Source organism: Prionailurus bengalensis, chromosome B1 (genome assembly GCF_016509475.1).
Source record: "Prionailurus bengalensis isolate Pbe53 chromosome B1, Fcat_Pben_1.1_paternal_pri, whole genome shotgun sequence".
NCBI classification, from domain to species: Eukaryota; Metazoa; Chordata; class Mammalia; order Carnivora; family Felidae; genus Prionailurus; species Prionailurus bengalensis.
The window spans coordinates 117,808,312-117,825,795 of NC_057344.1; the positions used below are offsets into that span (position 1 = coordinate 117,808,312).

The 17,484-nt window shown below is 40.0% G+C and overlaps 1 protein-coding gene across 2 annotated transcripts in view; it reads left to right on the top strand.

Moving 5' to 3' along the window:
* The first annotated feature begins 1,503 nt into the window (after positions 1-1,503).
* PPA2 (inorganic pyrophosphatase 2) overlaps positions 1,504-17,484 on the top strand; it is a 92,382-nt gene continuing 76,401 nt past the window's right edge. For both annotated transcript variants that reach the window (XM_043571260.1, XM_043571267.1), the window contains exon 1: positions 1,504-1,930. In XM_043571260.1, coding sequence (XP_043427195.1) covers positions 1,519-1,930 — 412 coding nt within the window. In that variant the 5' untranslated portion in view covers positions 1,504-1,518. The remainder of the gene's footprint in view (positions 1,931-17,484) is intronic.

A 17,484-nucleotide genomic window follows, 5' to 3' on the forward strand; every position in this document is an offset into this window, starting at 1 on the left:
TTCTTACTAGGTGACATGAAGATGTGATGGCTGGAGCTGTAGTAGTCATTTTAAACTATTAGGGTGATCTTAGCAATGAAAATCAAACACAGAAGAGCAACGAAATAGAAGTAATTTGGCTCTCTAATATGGGAGAGCTCTGTTTCACCTACCTCCAGACATTTATGTTGATCATAATCCTGACCACCATCTAGATATAAGTATTATTCTCTCTCTATAAAGTTACATGATAGCTATAGAGCCATCTTGGTAACATTTCTGCCTACAGAATTTTGTAAGTAAAGGTTTGTTTCAGCCAATTTTTAAAAAATCTTGTCTATCTTGTTAACATCGAGAACCAGGGATGTACTTGTAGCTATAGAACAGAGGAAAAAAAAACTAGTTTAGACTGGAATCAGATCCATAATCATGACTTAATCAATGTAACTTAATTAACAATCTGTGCAAAGATGTTTGTCTTGTAAGAGGTGTGATTTTAAGTTAGAATTATATTTTTCATGAATTTATGTATTCATTGAGCACAGGAATAGTTCACTTAGAAGCCAATTTTTATTACAGTGCTTTAAGAGATGATTTTAAAAATGCCTTCTCTTTTCATTAAAACCATTTCACTTAGTTTTCGCAAAGATCTTAAATGCATTTTTTTGACTCTTTCTGTAAAATTGCTACTCTTTTTGCTTTCACTTTTAACTGAATAACAGATATTTAACATTAAGTTTTAATTTCTAATGAAAAAACCTTTTTTACTGCTTTCTTCTGGATTCTCTCTTTGATATGTGAGAATTGAACTTTATATTGACAAGGAGGACATTGATGATCTTAAGAAGGTGGAGGAAGCTCATCTGAATTGAGATGGGGAAAGAATGTGAAGTGGAGATACTACTTAGCAACAAGTGTTTTCACAAGTTTTTCTGGAAAGTGAATAACTAGAATTTCATATGCTAATAGAAAAATTTGGTAAAAAAGGACTTCCAGGAGCAATTTACCGCCACGACAAAGGAGCCATTATTTTATGCAGGGCATGCTGCCACAACCAGCAAGGATACTAAATCTTAATTCCTAAGTGTTTAGCACATTAACAATCCAGTGGGTTGGTCAGGGTGAGATATGTTTACAAAGACCTGGGTACAGTACCAAGTGCCACTGTAGAAGTGAAAATATACGAAAAAGAAAGGCTAAATCACCTTTAGTTTGGTTAAATAGGAAAGGCTTCATGGAGGAGATACCATTGATGATACAAACATCTTTGCACAGAAGTTAATGTTGTTTTTTGCTCCAGAAGTCAGTGTCAAGGTCAAATCTTCACAAGGAGGTCTGATCATTCTTACGATGTTTTTGTGTGTGTGATGCTTGTCTCCTACATTGGACAGGATCTAGAGCAGGGCCTGGCACATAATTATCATTCAATATATCATTATAATAAAGATAATATTATGACAGTAAATATTGACTGGATTGGTGAAGGCACGAACGCATATACACATTAATAAGTGACCATGAGCTCCTCAGGGGTGATGGATGTTGTCTTGTTTACCTTTGAACCCTGACCTCACTGCTCATATAACAGTGTACCTTACTGCAATTTGCTGGGCACTCCCATTTCTCCCGTTTCTCCAACCAGAGATTGGCTGGGGTGGGGGATCCAGATCCCGACCCGGGGCCAGAGTGTTGACTCCGGCCAGTAGGGGACGCCGGCGCGAGGCTCTGCCAGGACCCCAGCACCGCCCAGCGCAGAGCCGGACCGCCGTCTACGCCATGCGCGTGCTGCTGCCGCTCCTGCGCACGGGTTGGGGCTGGCGCGCGTGGGCCCCAGCTGCTGCCCGCTTGCCCCCGGGAACGAGTACAGGGCCCGGGCCGCACCGCGCCATGGCCCTCTACCGCACGGAGGAGCGCGGCCAGCCCTACACCCCCGATTACCGCCTTTTCTTCAGTAAGTAGCTCGCGGGGACTCCCGCGGACGGCGCGCCTAGAGGAGGCTCGGGCTGGAGCCTGTATGGTCCGCGCGGCCTCCTCCCTCCTTCCTTCGGGTGGCCGAGCGGCCCAGGCCGCCTGCCCGCACGCGGGGGCCCGCGCAGAGCCACGGAGCAGCCAGCGAAGGGGACGGCGAACCCAACCCCCAAATGCGGAGCGCAGAGACGCAGGGCAGCCGGCGGCGCCGCGCCGAGTCGCCCTGGGCGCTGCCAACCGCCCTCTCCGAGCCGGGCGCGGAGCGCGCAGGGGCGCCCGCGGTACCCCGCTGCGGCCGCGCAGCCTTAGGCGAGTCCCTGCCGCCATTCCGGGCTCAACGTAATTTAGTCGTGGGAGGGAAGCGCAGAATCCGCCCTCTGGACGGCTTCCTCGGGCGCGTAATCAAGCTCCTCCTCCCGGGGAGGGCCACCTGCAGTTGGAGAGGCAGGCAGAACTTTGGAGGTTCCTCGTCCCGTGGGTCTTTTTCTGGGGCGACTCTGGCCAAGGATCTTGTCTCAGAAGCATGAATTTATACTCAGAGGTTGGCACTTTGAATGCTGTGCTGCGTCAAGAGCCTAGTGGGCCTCAGGGTAGCCAGTGTCCTCCTCACATTGAACAAGCCCCAGAGAGCGACACGAATTGCAGGGCGCTGAGCTGGCCGGCCGAGTCGGAAAATGACCCGGGTTCCCGTTATTCTCATTTTTCTTTGCAGCCCCATGTTGCACCGTGTAGGTTAGCAATAACGTGAAAATAGCGAGGTTGGTCGAGTTGCTTTCATGCCTCATTGATTTCAGAGCCCTAAGGGGAGGAGTACTCTTTCTGTGAAGTCGGCCTTGCCTGATCGCCCATCTCGTAGGAGCACCAGCTTTGGAGGCTTTCAGATTTAAGCCCGAATCCTGGATTTTTCAGCTCTTGGCTCTGTGACCTCTGATGAGTTTCTGACTTTGCTACGCCTTGTTTTTTGTCTTATCTGTGAAACAGGGCTGTAAAGATTACAAGGTGAAGTGTATGTAGTGATTAGTCAGTGTATAGAATATAAATTATTAATAATACCTATCTCATTATTGATACCTGTAATTTATAAAATGTTTACACGTATCCTTAACTGAACTTAGCGTCGAAGGGTATTTTATGGAAGAGGAAACTGAATTTGTATACTCTTAGGATTATGATGCAACTGATAGTGAAATACCCATATTCTTCAAAATTGATTGCTTTTTTCCTCTTTGGTACATATTTTTTTTTACATCCTTGTTTAGTCAAGACTGATCAGGTGGAGAGGAACCCTTAACAAGAAGTCCCAAGGGGGCGCCTGGGTGGCGCAGTCGGTTAAGCATCCGACTTCAGCCAGGTCACGATCTCGCGGTCCGTGAGTTCGAGCCCCGCGTCAGGCTCTGGGCTGATGGCTCGGAGCCTGGAGCCTGTTTCCGATTCTGTGTCTCCCTCTCTCTCTGCCCCTCCCCCGTTCATGCTCTGTCTCTCTCTGTCCCAAAAATAAATAAAAAAACGTTGAAAAAAAAATTAAAAAAAAAAAAAAAAGAAGTCCCAAGTTTCTGAATGGATGTGTTACCAAAGGTTATGTATGATGTGATGACTTTGGGCACCATTTTCTATTGAAAGAGTGTTATGAAATGGCATTTAGGTTTTTGAGTAGATAAAAGCTTGTCTAACATACATGGCATGGTAAAATTATTCTAGATTTGCAAGAAGTACAGTTAATAGTAGACCAAAAACGTCAGTACGTATTTATGAAGTGTGCTGGACGCTGTTAGACATGGCACTGGGGAGATTTTCATTATGGGCCCTGCTCTCAAGAGAGTCATAATACCAATATATTATATTATTATATAGTAATTAAGGAAAATATAAAGACACTGAAAAATATTTTACTTGCATGTTGGCTGAGAAACAATATCTTGAGGAGCCTAGAGCATATGACATAGTTGACTGAGCACTGGCTTTGGAATGGAGAGTCCTTAATCCTGACTTTGCGGTATGAGCTCTCACTTCCTGTTATTTGGGCAGGTGATTGCTTCATTTCATACAGGGCCAATGTCTTTAGTTGTAAAATAATGCAGTTGACCTAGCATTTGATCTTCAAGGTCCTTGTTGGTGCTGCCATTCATTGATTGAAGGTGTTGGATCAATATTAGATATTCTGGCATTCTCTCTTGGACAGGGCCTCTATTAGGCCATCTCCAGGGCGGAATTGGCCACTCACCATGGTTGGTTTCTCTAGCTACAAGTGTATTTCAGACTCATGAGTTGTCCTTAACTAGAATGTCAGAGATATCTTTTTTACCCAGTTAGGATAAATGACAGAAAACAAGAAAAAAAAGGTTTCCTGAGGTAAATGTGCAAGAATTGGAAGGAAGGGTGGTTTGGGGGAGGGGCCAGGTGGTGAGGTTGTAATTGGAAGGTTATGTGGGGTTAAACAGTTCCTGAACCAAAACACCAGATGGCATCCTTGGCCCAGGACTGAGTACTGCTTGCTGGCAGGGGTAGGACAAAGTGAAAGGAAGCCCCTTCAGTGTGAGGGAGTGCGAGGAAAACAGTGAACACATTGCTCCTTTTAAAGATGGTCTCAGATTGGGTATTTTGAACTCTGGCAGTGTCTACATGCAGTAGTAGAGTGTAGTTGTACGTGACTTCAAAGAAAAATATGAGGGGCGCCTGGGTGGCTCATTCTGTTAAGTGTCTGACTTCGGCTCAGGTCATGATCTCGTGGTTCGTGGGTTCAAGCCCCGTGTCAGACTATGTGCTGACAGCTCAGAACCTGGAGCCTGCTTGGGATTCTGTGTCTCCCGCTCTCTCTCTGCGCCTCCCCAACTCATGCTCTGTCTCTCTCTCTCAAAAAAAAAATAAACAAGCATTAAAAAATATATACGAGTGTAGCACCACTTGGCTGAATAGTGTTATTCAGCATTATTAGAGTGGAATCATTTCTCACATTTCCAAATATATCCCAATTCCCTGAAATACTACTTCATTGGGAGGTAGACCATTTTTGAGCTTCGTATCTGCAAATGCTTTCTCTTTACTGCTATTCAGAAGAATCAGAATAAATGATAACTTTAATACTTTCTTTATTTTTCCTTTTTAATTAGTGTGGACTTTTTAGAAACAGTAGTGAAGTGAGACAGAATGATGTAGAGGAAAAGGGATCTTGCAGGGAATCACCAGGCCCCTTTGGTGCCAGCCCTGTCCCTTTATTAACTTTCTGTGTGGCCTTGAGTGAGTCATTTAACTTATCTGTAACTCATTTTTTTAAACCATAGAAAGAGGAAATTGGACTAGATGATCATTTCCCAAACTGTGCCGAGTTGAGCACAGATGTACCATAGTTTATTATTAGGTTTCTTTAAACAGAGGGCTTCATGGTTTAATAAATGAGCAGAACACTTCCCATTTTATCACCATCTTGGAGAGTCACAGTGTGTGTATTAAAGTTCTGGGAAATTCTGATGTGAAGTAACTTGTCCTAAAATTTTGACTCCTAGAGCCCTTATTTCTCATCACATTTGTTAATATTGTAGTGACTCCAGAGTTTTTGGAATTAAGTTGGGGAAGCACTGGGTGAGATGATTTCTGAAACTTCCCAAAGCATGTGTGTATCAAAGAAACAATTCTACACTAATAGGCATGTCTTAACGGTCTTGGGTCTCAGCTCAATTTCTCCATCAGCAAAATGGGGATAATGCTAATAATATTATAGAACTGCTGTGGTAGTTAAATGTGTAAATATGATCAGTGTCGCACACATGGCATATGGTAAATATTTAACTTATGTTATTTCCTTTTTTTTTTTTTTGAGTTCAAGATATAAGAACAAAATTCTTGTCATAGTCTGTGAAGGGTGAAAACAACAGGATGCGGATAAAATTGAATCTTTTGAATATGTCTCGATGTATTAATACCTAGGCCTCAGTTTTAATGGATACTGCCCTGCAGTCTTTTGAATTAATTGTGAAATCATGATGAAGTTAGACTTGTTTATATGGGACCAAAGATAAGCACTGCATGTCAATGTTCCTTTGATAGTCTGTATGTTTTTGTTTTGCTAATAACTTGAAAATTCATTATTTCAGGTTTTTTACATTTTCTCAAAAGATGAGTAGAAGTTATGCTTTTCATAGTTTGCACTTTTGTTACTATGGGATAGTAGGGAGCAAGTGACTGGTTTATTTAGAAAAACAATGCTGTAGGTAATTCATATTGCTTTTATTTAGCATGAGAATGAATCATGCAGTTCTTTAACAATGAATTTGTTTTATCATTTATAGTAACTATGTGCTTAAGTTAAAATTACTATTAGTTTTCTTTTAAGTACATCATTTCAATGGTAGGTGATAGAATCTGCAGTTGAATGTACCATACATTTGAACTTACTAAAATTTTCTGTGAATAATCCACACAATGTGTGTTTGAGTCTTAAATATATGAGTTTTGTAACCTTTTTTTTAAAGTTGGCTCATACCATGGAATTTGAACTCTGTGTAGAACATATAGAACATTATGGTTATTGTGTGAATATTGAAGAATTATTTGTACTTGGTATTCTTCATTGTTAAAGCTTCCAGTAAGTCTCTAGAAATGCTTTTAGTAATAATATGTAATAGTTTGTTGGTACTTGGCATCCATGTAGCTATTTTGTATATATATATATATAACCAAATACCGGTTTTGCATTCCATTCCATTTTCTCACTTACTTATACCATTAATAAACTTACTAATACCATTAATAAACTTTGATCCTGATACAACTTGGTGTTATGAGAGAAAAACATAGGTAATTTACAAAATAATAGAATAAAATTTCAGTTCAGTCTAGTTGAAGGGAAAGTTTTGACATTGGCCATGTCAAGTGTATGTATATTGATGGGCCTGAAAGAATTCATTAGTTTATGCTCAGGGATGCAGTCTGATTTTTGACAAAGTGAAATATCAAGACAGGATGGTAGGGTGACTACAGTTGTTTGTTGGATTTTCCCTCTAATAAATTTCCTATTGAATTGATAGTAAGTGAATAAAAAAGGATAACCCTAAAACAACAAATAAGAAGGACTCATCAGAGTGGGAGATTTCAAAATATTTATGGAACATGAAAAATAGATGTAACTGTGGTTATTGATGAAACAGCATGTATGAAATCCCAGCTTGTATATGTGTCAAGGGTCTGTAGTTTAAGAAGCCAGACTCCTTGCAGAACCTCAGAGTGGTTGTGGGTGGGATGTGGCACTTATCGAGGGGTCGATATGAGTTTTATTATGGAATAGCACACAGATGCTTACCATGCAGGTTTAGGACTTGTGGGATTGGCTGGCTTCCTCTACAGAAATTGAAGAAAGTGTTTGGAGGGAAGTAGAACAACCTGATGGTATTGCCCCAGCAGAGCCTTCTACATTCTAGCACTTAGGCTCCTACCGACCCCAACCCCCACCCAGTGCAATAGCCAGCATCTTAGGCATTAGGTGCCTCTCCTGGTTACACATCCGTTTTTCTAATCTCTTATTTTTTCAAAAAAAAATTTTTAACGTTTATTCATTTTTGACAGAGACAGAGCATGAGTGGGGGAGGGGCAGGGAGAGAGGGAGACACAGAATCTAAAGCAGGCTCCAGGCTCTGAGCTGTCAGCACAGAGCCCCAGATAGGGCCCGAACCCATCAACCGTGAGTCATGACCTGAGCCAAAGTTGGACACTTAGCCAACTGAGCCACCTAGGCACCCCTCTAGTCTCTTACTCTTAAATGTCAACGAAATTGTTAAGGATCACCCTCAGGCAGGCTTTCATCACTACTATTCTACCAAACTGCTTTTGTCAAAATGTGACTTCCATGTGGCAAATATAATGACCAGGTTTTTTTTTTTTTTTAATGTTTATTTATTTTTGAGAGGGTGAGTGAGTACAAGCTAGGGAGGGGCCGAGAGAGAGGGAGAGAGAATCCCAAGCAGGTTCCGTATTGTCAGTGCAGAGCCCAGCTCAGGACTCGATCTCACAAACCACGAGATCATGACCTGAGCTAAAACTGAGTTGGATGCTGAACTGACTGAGCCACCCAGGTGCTCTTATAATGATGTTTTAAGTTCTCATCTCACATGAATTATCAATAGAACTTTTCAGTTGATTACTTTGTCTTCCGTGAAACATTTTTTTTCTTTTATCTCTAGGATAACATTCTCTTTTATTTTGATGGCTTCTCCAGCAGTCTTCTTTTCTGGATCCTCATATTTCTGAACTCTAACTTTTGAAATGCTCCAGGATTCAGTACTTAGCTCACATCTCTCTCTCTAGGGCAAGGGTTGGCAAATATTCTGTAAAGGGCTGTGATAGTAAATAGTAGCCTATGCAGGCCATAAGGTCTCTGCCACAACTACTTAACCCTGCCTGTAGCACAGGAGCAGCCAGAGACAGTAAAAGTCTGAACATGGCTTTGTGTTCCAACGAACCTTTATTTATACAGACTGAAACAGGCCATGGGCCAAAGTTTGCTGACTATAACCATTGCTCTCTGTGATCCCTTTTGGTCCCTTAGCTTTAGATACCATCTGTGTTTCCCAGATGTGTAACAGCCTGAATTTCTCTTGAACTCATTTTTACACATCCAGTAAGCACACTCTGTATCTTGAAACATTTTTACACATCCAGTAAGTGCAGTCTGTATTTCCATTTCATTGTCTCAGAGACATCTCAAGGTTCATGTGTACAGGACTCCTGATCCCAGTCTCCACTCGGTTGTGTCTGTCCTCATATGTGTAACCAGCAATTTAGGAACCATTCTTGTTGCCTTTCTTACTCTTACCTCCCTTCTAGGTCAGTAGTTTCTCCCTTCATCTGTGCTTTTGAGATGTATCCAGGTGATGTTTACTTCTCTCCACTTGCACCCTTGCCACTCTATCCATCTTTCCCTTGACCGACTGCAGTCACCTGATTCTTCCCCTGCTGTCCCCTGTGCCCTCCTGTAGCTGCTTTCCATACAGAAGTCCCCTTGATCCTTTTGAAGTGGCAGTCACCTCATGTCCAGGCTCTGCTCAAAACCCCAGTGACTTTTCATTTCACTCTAAATAAATTTTAAATATTCACCACAGTCTACAAGGTCCCGTATGACCTACTGGGGCTCCTCTCTGAATTTGTCATTTACCACTCTTCCTTTAGATCATTCTGCTCTGGCCATTTTGGCCTCCTTGCTATTCCCGTAGCATTCCTCCATGGATGTCTGTTTGACCTGCTTCCTTACTTTATTTCTGTCTGTGCTGAAATGTTACCTACCGGTGAGATCTCCATTCTTTCAGTTTAGATTTTATCCCTTCCCTTACTCCTTTCTTGCCCTTGTTTGTTTTCCTTTGTGGTACTTATTGTATCCCGTATAGTTAGAACATACCTTTTCATTGCTTCCATACCTACGCCCCTACTTGAATATAAATTTCATAAGAACAAGGAATTTGTACACCTACGACCTAAAACTGCTTGGTATAGTATATGTGTTTGGTAAATATCCAATGAATCCATTTAAGGAAATCTTATGAATTAAATAGGAAAAAGAGAAAGTAGAAAGAAGAGAATTCGAATTTTAAGTAGTCCAACGGGTATCCCGTGAGATTTTAGAAACCTACCTCCTTTAAAAAGGAAGAGGAAGCTATGAAGAAAAGATAATCACGGATGTATTAAAATGCTGTGATTGTAGAAACAAAGGACTCTGTAGAAGGTGTAGTGGGACAAATGGTGTTCTGTTGTTTTAAGCCACCAACTTTGTGATCATTTGTTATGGCAGTCCTGGAAAACTAATACAGAAAAGTTAGAATATAAGGTAAAGAAATCTATGAGAAAGTAGAACAAAATGTCAGACAGAAAAATGAGGTAGAAAGAGGAGACATAGAGATTTAATCTAGGAAGTCCCAACATTTGACTAATACAAGTGGCAGAAGGAATGGAGAGGTAATTACAAAGGGATAGATAACAGAAGAGATCTAAGAATTTAAGGACCTAAGCATTCCTAGTCCCAGACGCATTATAAAATCTCAGAAAACCGAGGCTTTTATAAAGAAGATTCTGCAAGTCCTGGGGCTGGGGACAGAGGAGGGAGGGAGAACAGGTCACCTGCAAAGGAATGATAATCAAACTGGTATGTGACTTACCAGCATAAATGAATGCTTAAAGACTGGAGTAGTGCCTTAAAAATTCTGAGAGAAAAGAATTTTCCCCCTACAATTTATCCAGACAATATTAATCTAGACTGAAGACCAAATAAAGATATTTCAAACATTTAAGGACGTGGGAAATTTACCTTGTATGCATCCTTTCTTACAGGACACAAATTAGGGATATGCTCCAGCAAAACAAGTAAGTAAACCAAAAAAGATGGATGAGTGCATGGGGTCCAGAAAACAGAGCTGAGCTGGAGACCAAAGAAGCAAAATGTTAGGGTGCCAAAAAAGCATTCAGTCCGTGTTGCACCAAGAGGATAGCGATTTCAAAGGGAACTGTATAAAGAGAGAATTCCATAGTCTCTGTAGAATCTGTGAGGCATTTGAATAATTTATAGATATGATTGTGACTGACAATGGAAGAAACATAATTAGAAGCACAAGTCAAAATAGAAGCCAAACAGGAAAGGAAATTTAACTGTAACACTAGGCCAAAAATCAGCTCATAGACAATGCTTCTCAAACTTACTTCAGTGTAAGAATTATTTGCGGGTGCTTGCTAAAAATCTAGATATCCAGATCTCTTCTTAAGATTCTGATTCCCCGGGGCCACCTGGTTGGCTCAGTCGGTTAAGCGTTCAACTTCAGCTCAGGTCATGATCTAACAGTCTGTGAGTTCCATCCCCGCGTCGGGCTCTGTGCTGTCAGTTCAGAGCCTGGAGCCTTCTTTAGATTTTGTCTCCCTCTCTCTCTCTCTGCCCCTCCCCCACTCACGCGCTGTCTCTCAAAATATTAATAAACGTTAAAAAAAAAAAAAAGATTCTGATTCCCGGGTCTCCTGGGTGGCTCAGGTCAGTTAAGCCTCTGTCTTCAGCTCAGGTCATGATCTCACAGTATGTGGATTCAAGCTGCTCCGCATGTGGCACTGTGTTGACGGCTCAGAGCCTGGAGCCTGCTTTGGATTCTGTGTCTCCCTCTCTCTCTGCCCCCCCTTGCTTGCTCTCTGTCTTTCTCTCTCTCAAAAGAAATAAATAAAACATTAAAAAATTTTTTTGAAAAAAGATTCTGGTTCCCTAGGTATGGGGGGTCTAAAGACTTTTCTTTTTTTTTGACAAGCACTCCCAAGTTTTTCCTATGATTAGAAAAATTTTGGAAATACACTAATAGGAAAAGCACAGAAAAATTCAGTGTGATTGTAGAACATTTATCAACCTTGAAATGAAAAAAAAAATGAAAATGCAGAAGATAGAAATTAGGAGAGAGAAAGAAGAATGAGGAGAATGAGATAAAAAGCCAGTTAGTAGGGTCAAGAAATACTGTGTTTGGTGGAACATTGGAATCAAGCTATAGTGTGTTAAGATTGGTCAGTAGAGAATTTAAGAGGAATACGTTGGGGTCAAATGAAACAAAATTGTATCTTAGCATTGGAAACAGTAGATAATCTCTAAAATTGGTAAAGTAAAAAATTATCATACAAATATATTATTTAGGGAGATGTAGATAATCACTAGACCTAAGGTAAGTTTAAGAGGTGAAAGTAGGTTGTTCTAAAAGTGGATCTGAATTAGAGAGAGGTGGGTACTGATGTCATTTTTTTTTAATTTTAATTTTTTTATGTTTATTCATTTTTTGAAAGACAGAGACAGAGCACAAGCAGGGGTGGGGTGGAGAGAGAGGGGGACACAGAATCGGAAGCAGGCTCCAGGTTCTGAGCTGTCAGCACAGAGCCTGACGCGGGGCTCGAACTCACGAACCGCGAGATCATGACCCGAGCTGAAGTCCGATGCTCAAACGACTGAGCCGCCTGGCGCCCCCTGATGTCATTTTTTTAACCATGTACATGCATTGCTTTGTTTAAACAACAAAATAGGTATTTAAAAAGCAAACTGATAGCAACAACTTGGTTTTAAATCTAAAGAAACAACCAGTCTGAACTTCATATAATGAAGTTCTCACTCAAGATTTATTAACTAATTTATTATTCTGAGACTCTGAGAAAGGGCTGTCTGTACTGTGCCTCAGTTCTGTTACCTTTACAAAGTGCCATACATTGCCACAGTGCTTGCTGCATATACCACATCTCTCTGTCTATGGCTCGTATGTATAATATAGATTACCCTTTTTGTTGTATAGAGAGGATCAGGATAGATTCTACCTATGTTTAAGTCTACTTTTAGGGGCTCCTGGGTGGCTCAGTCAGTTGAGCTTCTGACTTCGGCTCAGGTCGTTGTCTCATGGTTCATGGCTTTGAGCCTTGCATCGGGCTCTGTGCTGACAGCTCAGAACCTGGAACCTGCTTTAGGTGTCTCCCTCTCTCTCTCTGCCTCTTCTCCACTTTGCTCTCTTGCCCTCTCAAAAATAAATAAATAAACTTAAAAAAAAAATAAATCTACCTTTAGAGATTCTTCATACTCTTTATATGGAGCACACTAACATACTCATAGCACTGACCTTAGAAAACTTTTAATGGGTTCTCGTTCCTTCCTTTGTGCATTAGGTCAGTGATTAGCTTTCTGATAATGATGCCAGGAGGACCTTTGTCTTTGCACTTACTGGATAATGCTTATGTAGATGATTTAGTGCATTCCCTTTCTTGGCTGTGGATATAGCTCACTTTTAGCACGTTTGTATTCCAGCATCTAGTACATTACCTTTTATGTACAAATTGTACATTGCTCAATTGAAAAAATTGAGAAAATTAAGTTTCAGAGAAATTGAGTGGCTTTATCAAGCTCAGTAACTAGAAGTCAGGCTCTTGATCTCTGTATTCATTGCTCTGTGTGAATTTACTGGTGTATTGCTCATCAAAGCATTATCATTATCTGACATTTAAAGCCATATTTTATTTTTATTTTAGTATGTGTAATTCTTTTATTCTTTTTTCTTCATTAGTACATTTTTATTTATACTGTTTCGTGATCCAGATGGCTTCCAGTAGGTATGGTTATCTGAGACCACTCATTCACTAATAACTCTTTTTACCTTCCAAGATGTCAATTAGATACCATTTAAACATATGTATTGGCATTACCATAGTGTTTGAATATGATGTTTGTTTTTAAAAGTTTATTTTTTTTTTAAATTTTTAATGCTTATTTTTGAGAGAGAGAGAGAGAGGGAGAGAGAGAGACAGAGACAGAGAATGAGTGGGAGAGGGGTAAAGAGAGAGGGAGATAGAATCCAAAGCAGGCTCTAAGCTCTGAGCTGTCAGCACAGAGCCTGATGCGAGGCTTGAACTCACAAGCTGTGAGATCATGACCTGAGCTGAAGTCGGACGCTTAACCAACTGACCCATCCAGGCATCCGTATTTTTTAATTTTTTGACAGCACACACGTGTGCTTGTGCAGGAGAGGGACAGAGAGAGAAGGAGAGAGAAAATCCCAACCAGGCTCTGTGCTCATAGTGCAGGACTTGATCTCTCGAACTGTGAGATCATGCATGACCTGAGCGGAATCCAGAGTTGGATGCTTAACCGACTGAGCCACTCAGGCACCCCCGAATATAACATTTAGATTGCAATTTAAAGAGATAGGGACCTAAGCACACTTCACAAATCTTTAGCTTTTAGCAATCACAGCTTAGGCTAGTCCCATTTTTCGCTCAGACTTGAGTAACATGCATTCATCTTAAATCTTAGTTTGTTGGGGCTTGTCCCCAGTTAACAAGAGCATTGGAGCTCTAGAGAAATTTAACACCAAATCAGTGTACTAGAGGTATTTTTCACTCTTAATTACAAAGGCAGCCCAGCTATTTTGTCAAGTTTCCTATACTTCCTTAATTTTAATAATGAAGTTCCCTGGTCTGTGCAACATCCTGAATTCTTAGAGCTGGGATTATTGTTAATTCCCATCACAGTGATAGGTCTCAAATGTAATTATTGATATAATCTGCTAAAGGATTGCATTTTTCTCAAAACTGCCTTACCTTTGTGACTTAAAGTGAAGAATTACAGACTGATTGCTCATTGGAACAAGAGCTTCCATTTATACTTTTTTTAAATTAAAAAAAAATAATTTTTTTAATACTTGTTTATTTTTGAGAGAGAGAGACAGCGCGCACATGAGCAGGAGAGGGGCAGAGAGAGAGGGAGACACAGCATCTGAAGCAGGCTCCAGGCTCTGAGCTGTCAGCACAGATGCGGGGCTCAAACTCACGAATGGTGGGATCAGACCTGAGCTGAAGTTGGATGCTTAACTGACTGAGCCACCCAGGCGCGCCTTTTATTTATACTTTAATACATACTTTCCTTAACTGATTTTTTTTTGCTCCATATTTATTTTTTAAATTGCATACATTAGTTCACTTTTTTGTGTGAACAGTTCTGAGTTTTGATAAAATATAGATTCATTTAAATACTGTCATAGTCAAGGCATAGAACAGTTCATTACCCCGAAATAGTTTCCTTGTGGTCTCTCGTTAGCCCCCTTACTCTGCACCCTCAAGCCCTGGCAGTCACTGATCTGCTCTTTATCCCTATATAGTTTTGCCTTTTCCAGAATGTCATGTAAATGGAATGGTTTGAGTCTAGCTTCTTTCACTTGGCAATAGTTCATTCTTTTTTATTTGGGACTAATATATCATTGAGTAAAACACCCATTAGATGGGTGTAGCAGAGTTTATCTGTTTACTATTTGTACATTTAGTTTGCTTCCAGTTTTGATTTTGAATAAAGCCACCTATAAACATTCACTTATAGGTTTTCATGTGAACATAAGTTTTCATTTCTCTCGGTCAAGTGCTTAACAGTAGGATTTCTGGGTCAAATATTTAACTTTATAAGAAATTGCCACACTGTTTTCCAAAGTGTCTGTATCATTTTCAGTTTTCACTGCCATAATTTATTTTAATGGAAAATAAAGGTGACCCATTTAAGTATCTGTGTTACTTATAGGAAAGTAAATAATCAGGCAGCAAACTGATAATTTCGTTTCTTGTGTTACTCATAGAGGATTTTAAATTCAGGCAGAGAATTTGACGTTTGATCTGGTATGGAAAAGCATTTTTTTAAGATGCATCTTTTTTAACTAATGAAAAGAGCTTTATAGGTCATGGCAAGATTTTTATATATTTTGTCACTTATGTACTCTTAGTCATCTTTATCCTACCTTGTACATGATCTTTCATGCACAACTCCCTTGTTCCTAGAGTGGGAAAAGAAAAATTACATGAACTTTTTGGACAGAAAAATGAAATTGTAATAGAGATGTATTTATTGAATGCCTACTAAGTGCTGGGTACTTTCTGGATGCTGGGGACTGAGGAGAGAGCATAACAGAACAAATGAAAACAAACAAAAGAAACTCCTTCCTGCAAGAACTTTAGTAATAAGTGCTAAGGAAAGCCTGTGAGGCAGAAGAAGAAGAAATGCAGTTTTGGTGGAGTGAGGGCCATTGTTAAATTCTATGCTTCTCACTTTAGTGGGCTGACGCCACAGCTTGTTTTTGTTTATTTAAATTTTATTGTGAAATAATTTCAGATTTGGCAGAGTTGCAAAGATAGTACAGAATTCCAGTATATCTCTTACCAACTTTCCCCAAGTGTTAATATCTTTCATTAACAGTGTACATTTTTTAAAACTAAGAAACCAACATTGGTACCAACTGTGAACTCCAGGTTTTATTTGGATATGACTAGTTTTCCCACTAATGTCATTTTTTTCTTACAGAATCCAGTTCAGGGTACCACATTATACTTAGTTATTGTATTTCCTTACATTCCCCCCAATCTAACAGTTTCTCAGTATTTCCTTATTTGTTTTATGAGTTTGAGACTCTTAAACAGTATTGGTTAATATTGTGTAAAACGTCCCTCAGTTTGGATGTATCTGCTGTCATTCTTGTGATGAGAGTGGGGTTATGGGTTTGGGGGAAAAATACAAGTGAAGTACATACCCTTCTCATCACAGCATATCAGGAGGTACATGTTATTAACATGACTTTTCACTGGTGATGTCAACTTTGATCACTTGGTTAAGGGTACTTCTTGCCAGGGTTCTCTACTGTAATGTTACTGTTTTTCCCTTTCTATGTTGAAGTGAGTCAGTCATTAAGTTTAGTCTGCACTCTGGGAGAGCAGGGTAAGCTTTCCTTCTTGGAGGGGTGACATCTATATGTATATATTTCTTGGAATTTTTTGTAAGAAATGTTTGTCTCTTCTCCCTCATTTATTTATTTAAACAATCATTTATTTGCGTTAGTGGGTCTCTTGTATTATTTATTTAATAATTTGGTTTGTGATCGAATACTCTGTTATTTGTTCCTCAGTTTGTTCCACCTTTGACCTTTGGGAGCTCTTGTAGATTGGCTCCATTTCCTTTTGACATACCGCCAACCTTTTGTTTCTTTGAGCACTTGGTTGGTTTCTGGTCCTACAGGATCCATTGGGTTCATCTTGTATACTTTTTGTCCCAGCCTTAGAATCCACCTCTTCTTTAAGAAGTCCTAGTTCTCGGGGCGCCTGGGTGGCGCAGTCGGTTAAGCGTCCGGCTTCAGCCAGGTCACGATCTCGCGGTCGGCGAGTTCGAGCCCCGCGTCGGGCTCTGGGCTGATGGCTCAGAGCCTGGAGCCTGTTTCCGATTCTGTGTCTCCCTCTCTCTCTGCCCCTCCCCCATTCATGCTCTGTCTCTCTCTGTCCCAAAAATAAATAAACGTTGAAAAAAAAAAATTAAAAAAAAAAAAAAAAAAAAAAAAAGAAGTCCTAGTTCTTTTTACTGGAGAATGGTATTTGGAAACCCAAGATTTGGGAGCTGAGTATTAGGCTGTCAGCCAGTTCATGTTTTATTTTGTTAAATTTTTTTTTTTAAAGTCTAAATTTGAAAATTATGCCAAAGAGGTAGCAGGCCAGAAATAAAACATACCCTGACTTAGGTAATTATAAACTGAAAAATTTTTATGGCTGTATTAAGCCCAGCTTTTAAAATATGCATTTTTATATGCAGTGAAGATAAGACAGTTTTTATTATTAAAGTTTGTTTTTGTTTTAAGCTTACCTTAATATAAACATTCTTATCACTGAATGGAAACAAATGGTTTGTTCTTTTCTTTTAATTGGGTAGGATCTTTACATCCTGTTCATAGGATAGTAGACAGAAATTGGGAATTCTGTTGTTAGATTACTCCTTGGAAAAGTGACATCAGTTTTAATCCAGTCACTTATTAATGAGTATCTGTTCACAAGTGAGATATTTCATATTTGGGGCTTTAGTCAATTTTAGACATTTTCTGCTTTGGATGTGTTAAGCTAGAGAGAGAAGTACAGTTGATCCTTGAACAATGCAGGGTTAGGGGCACCTGCCCACTTCACAGTTGAAAATCCATGTATAACTTTTGACTCTTCAAAAACTTAACTTCTTTTTTTTTTTTTTTAACGTTGATTTCTTTTTGAGACAGAGAC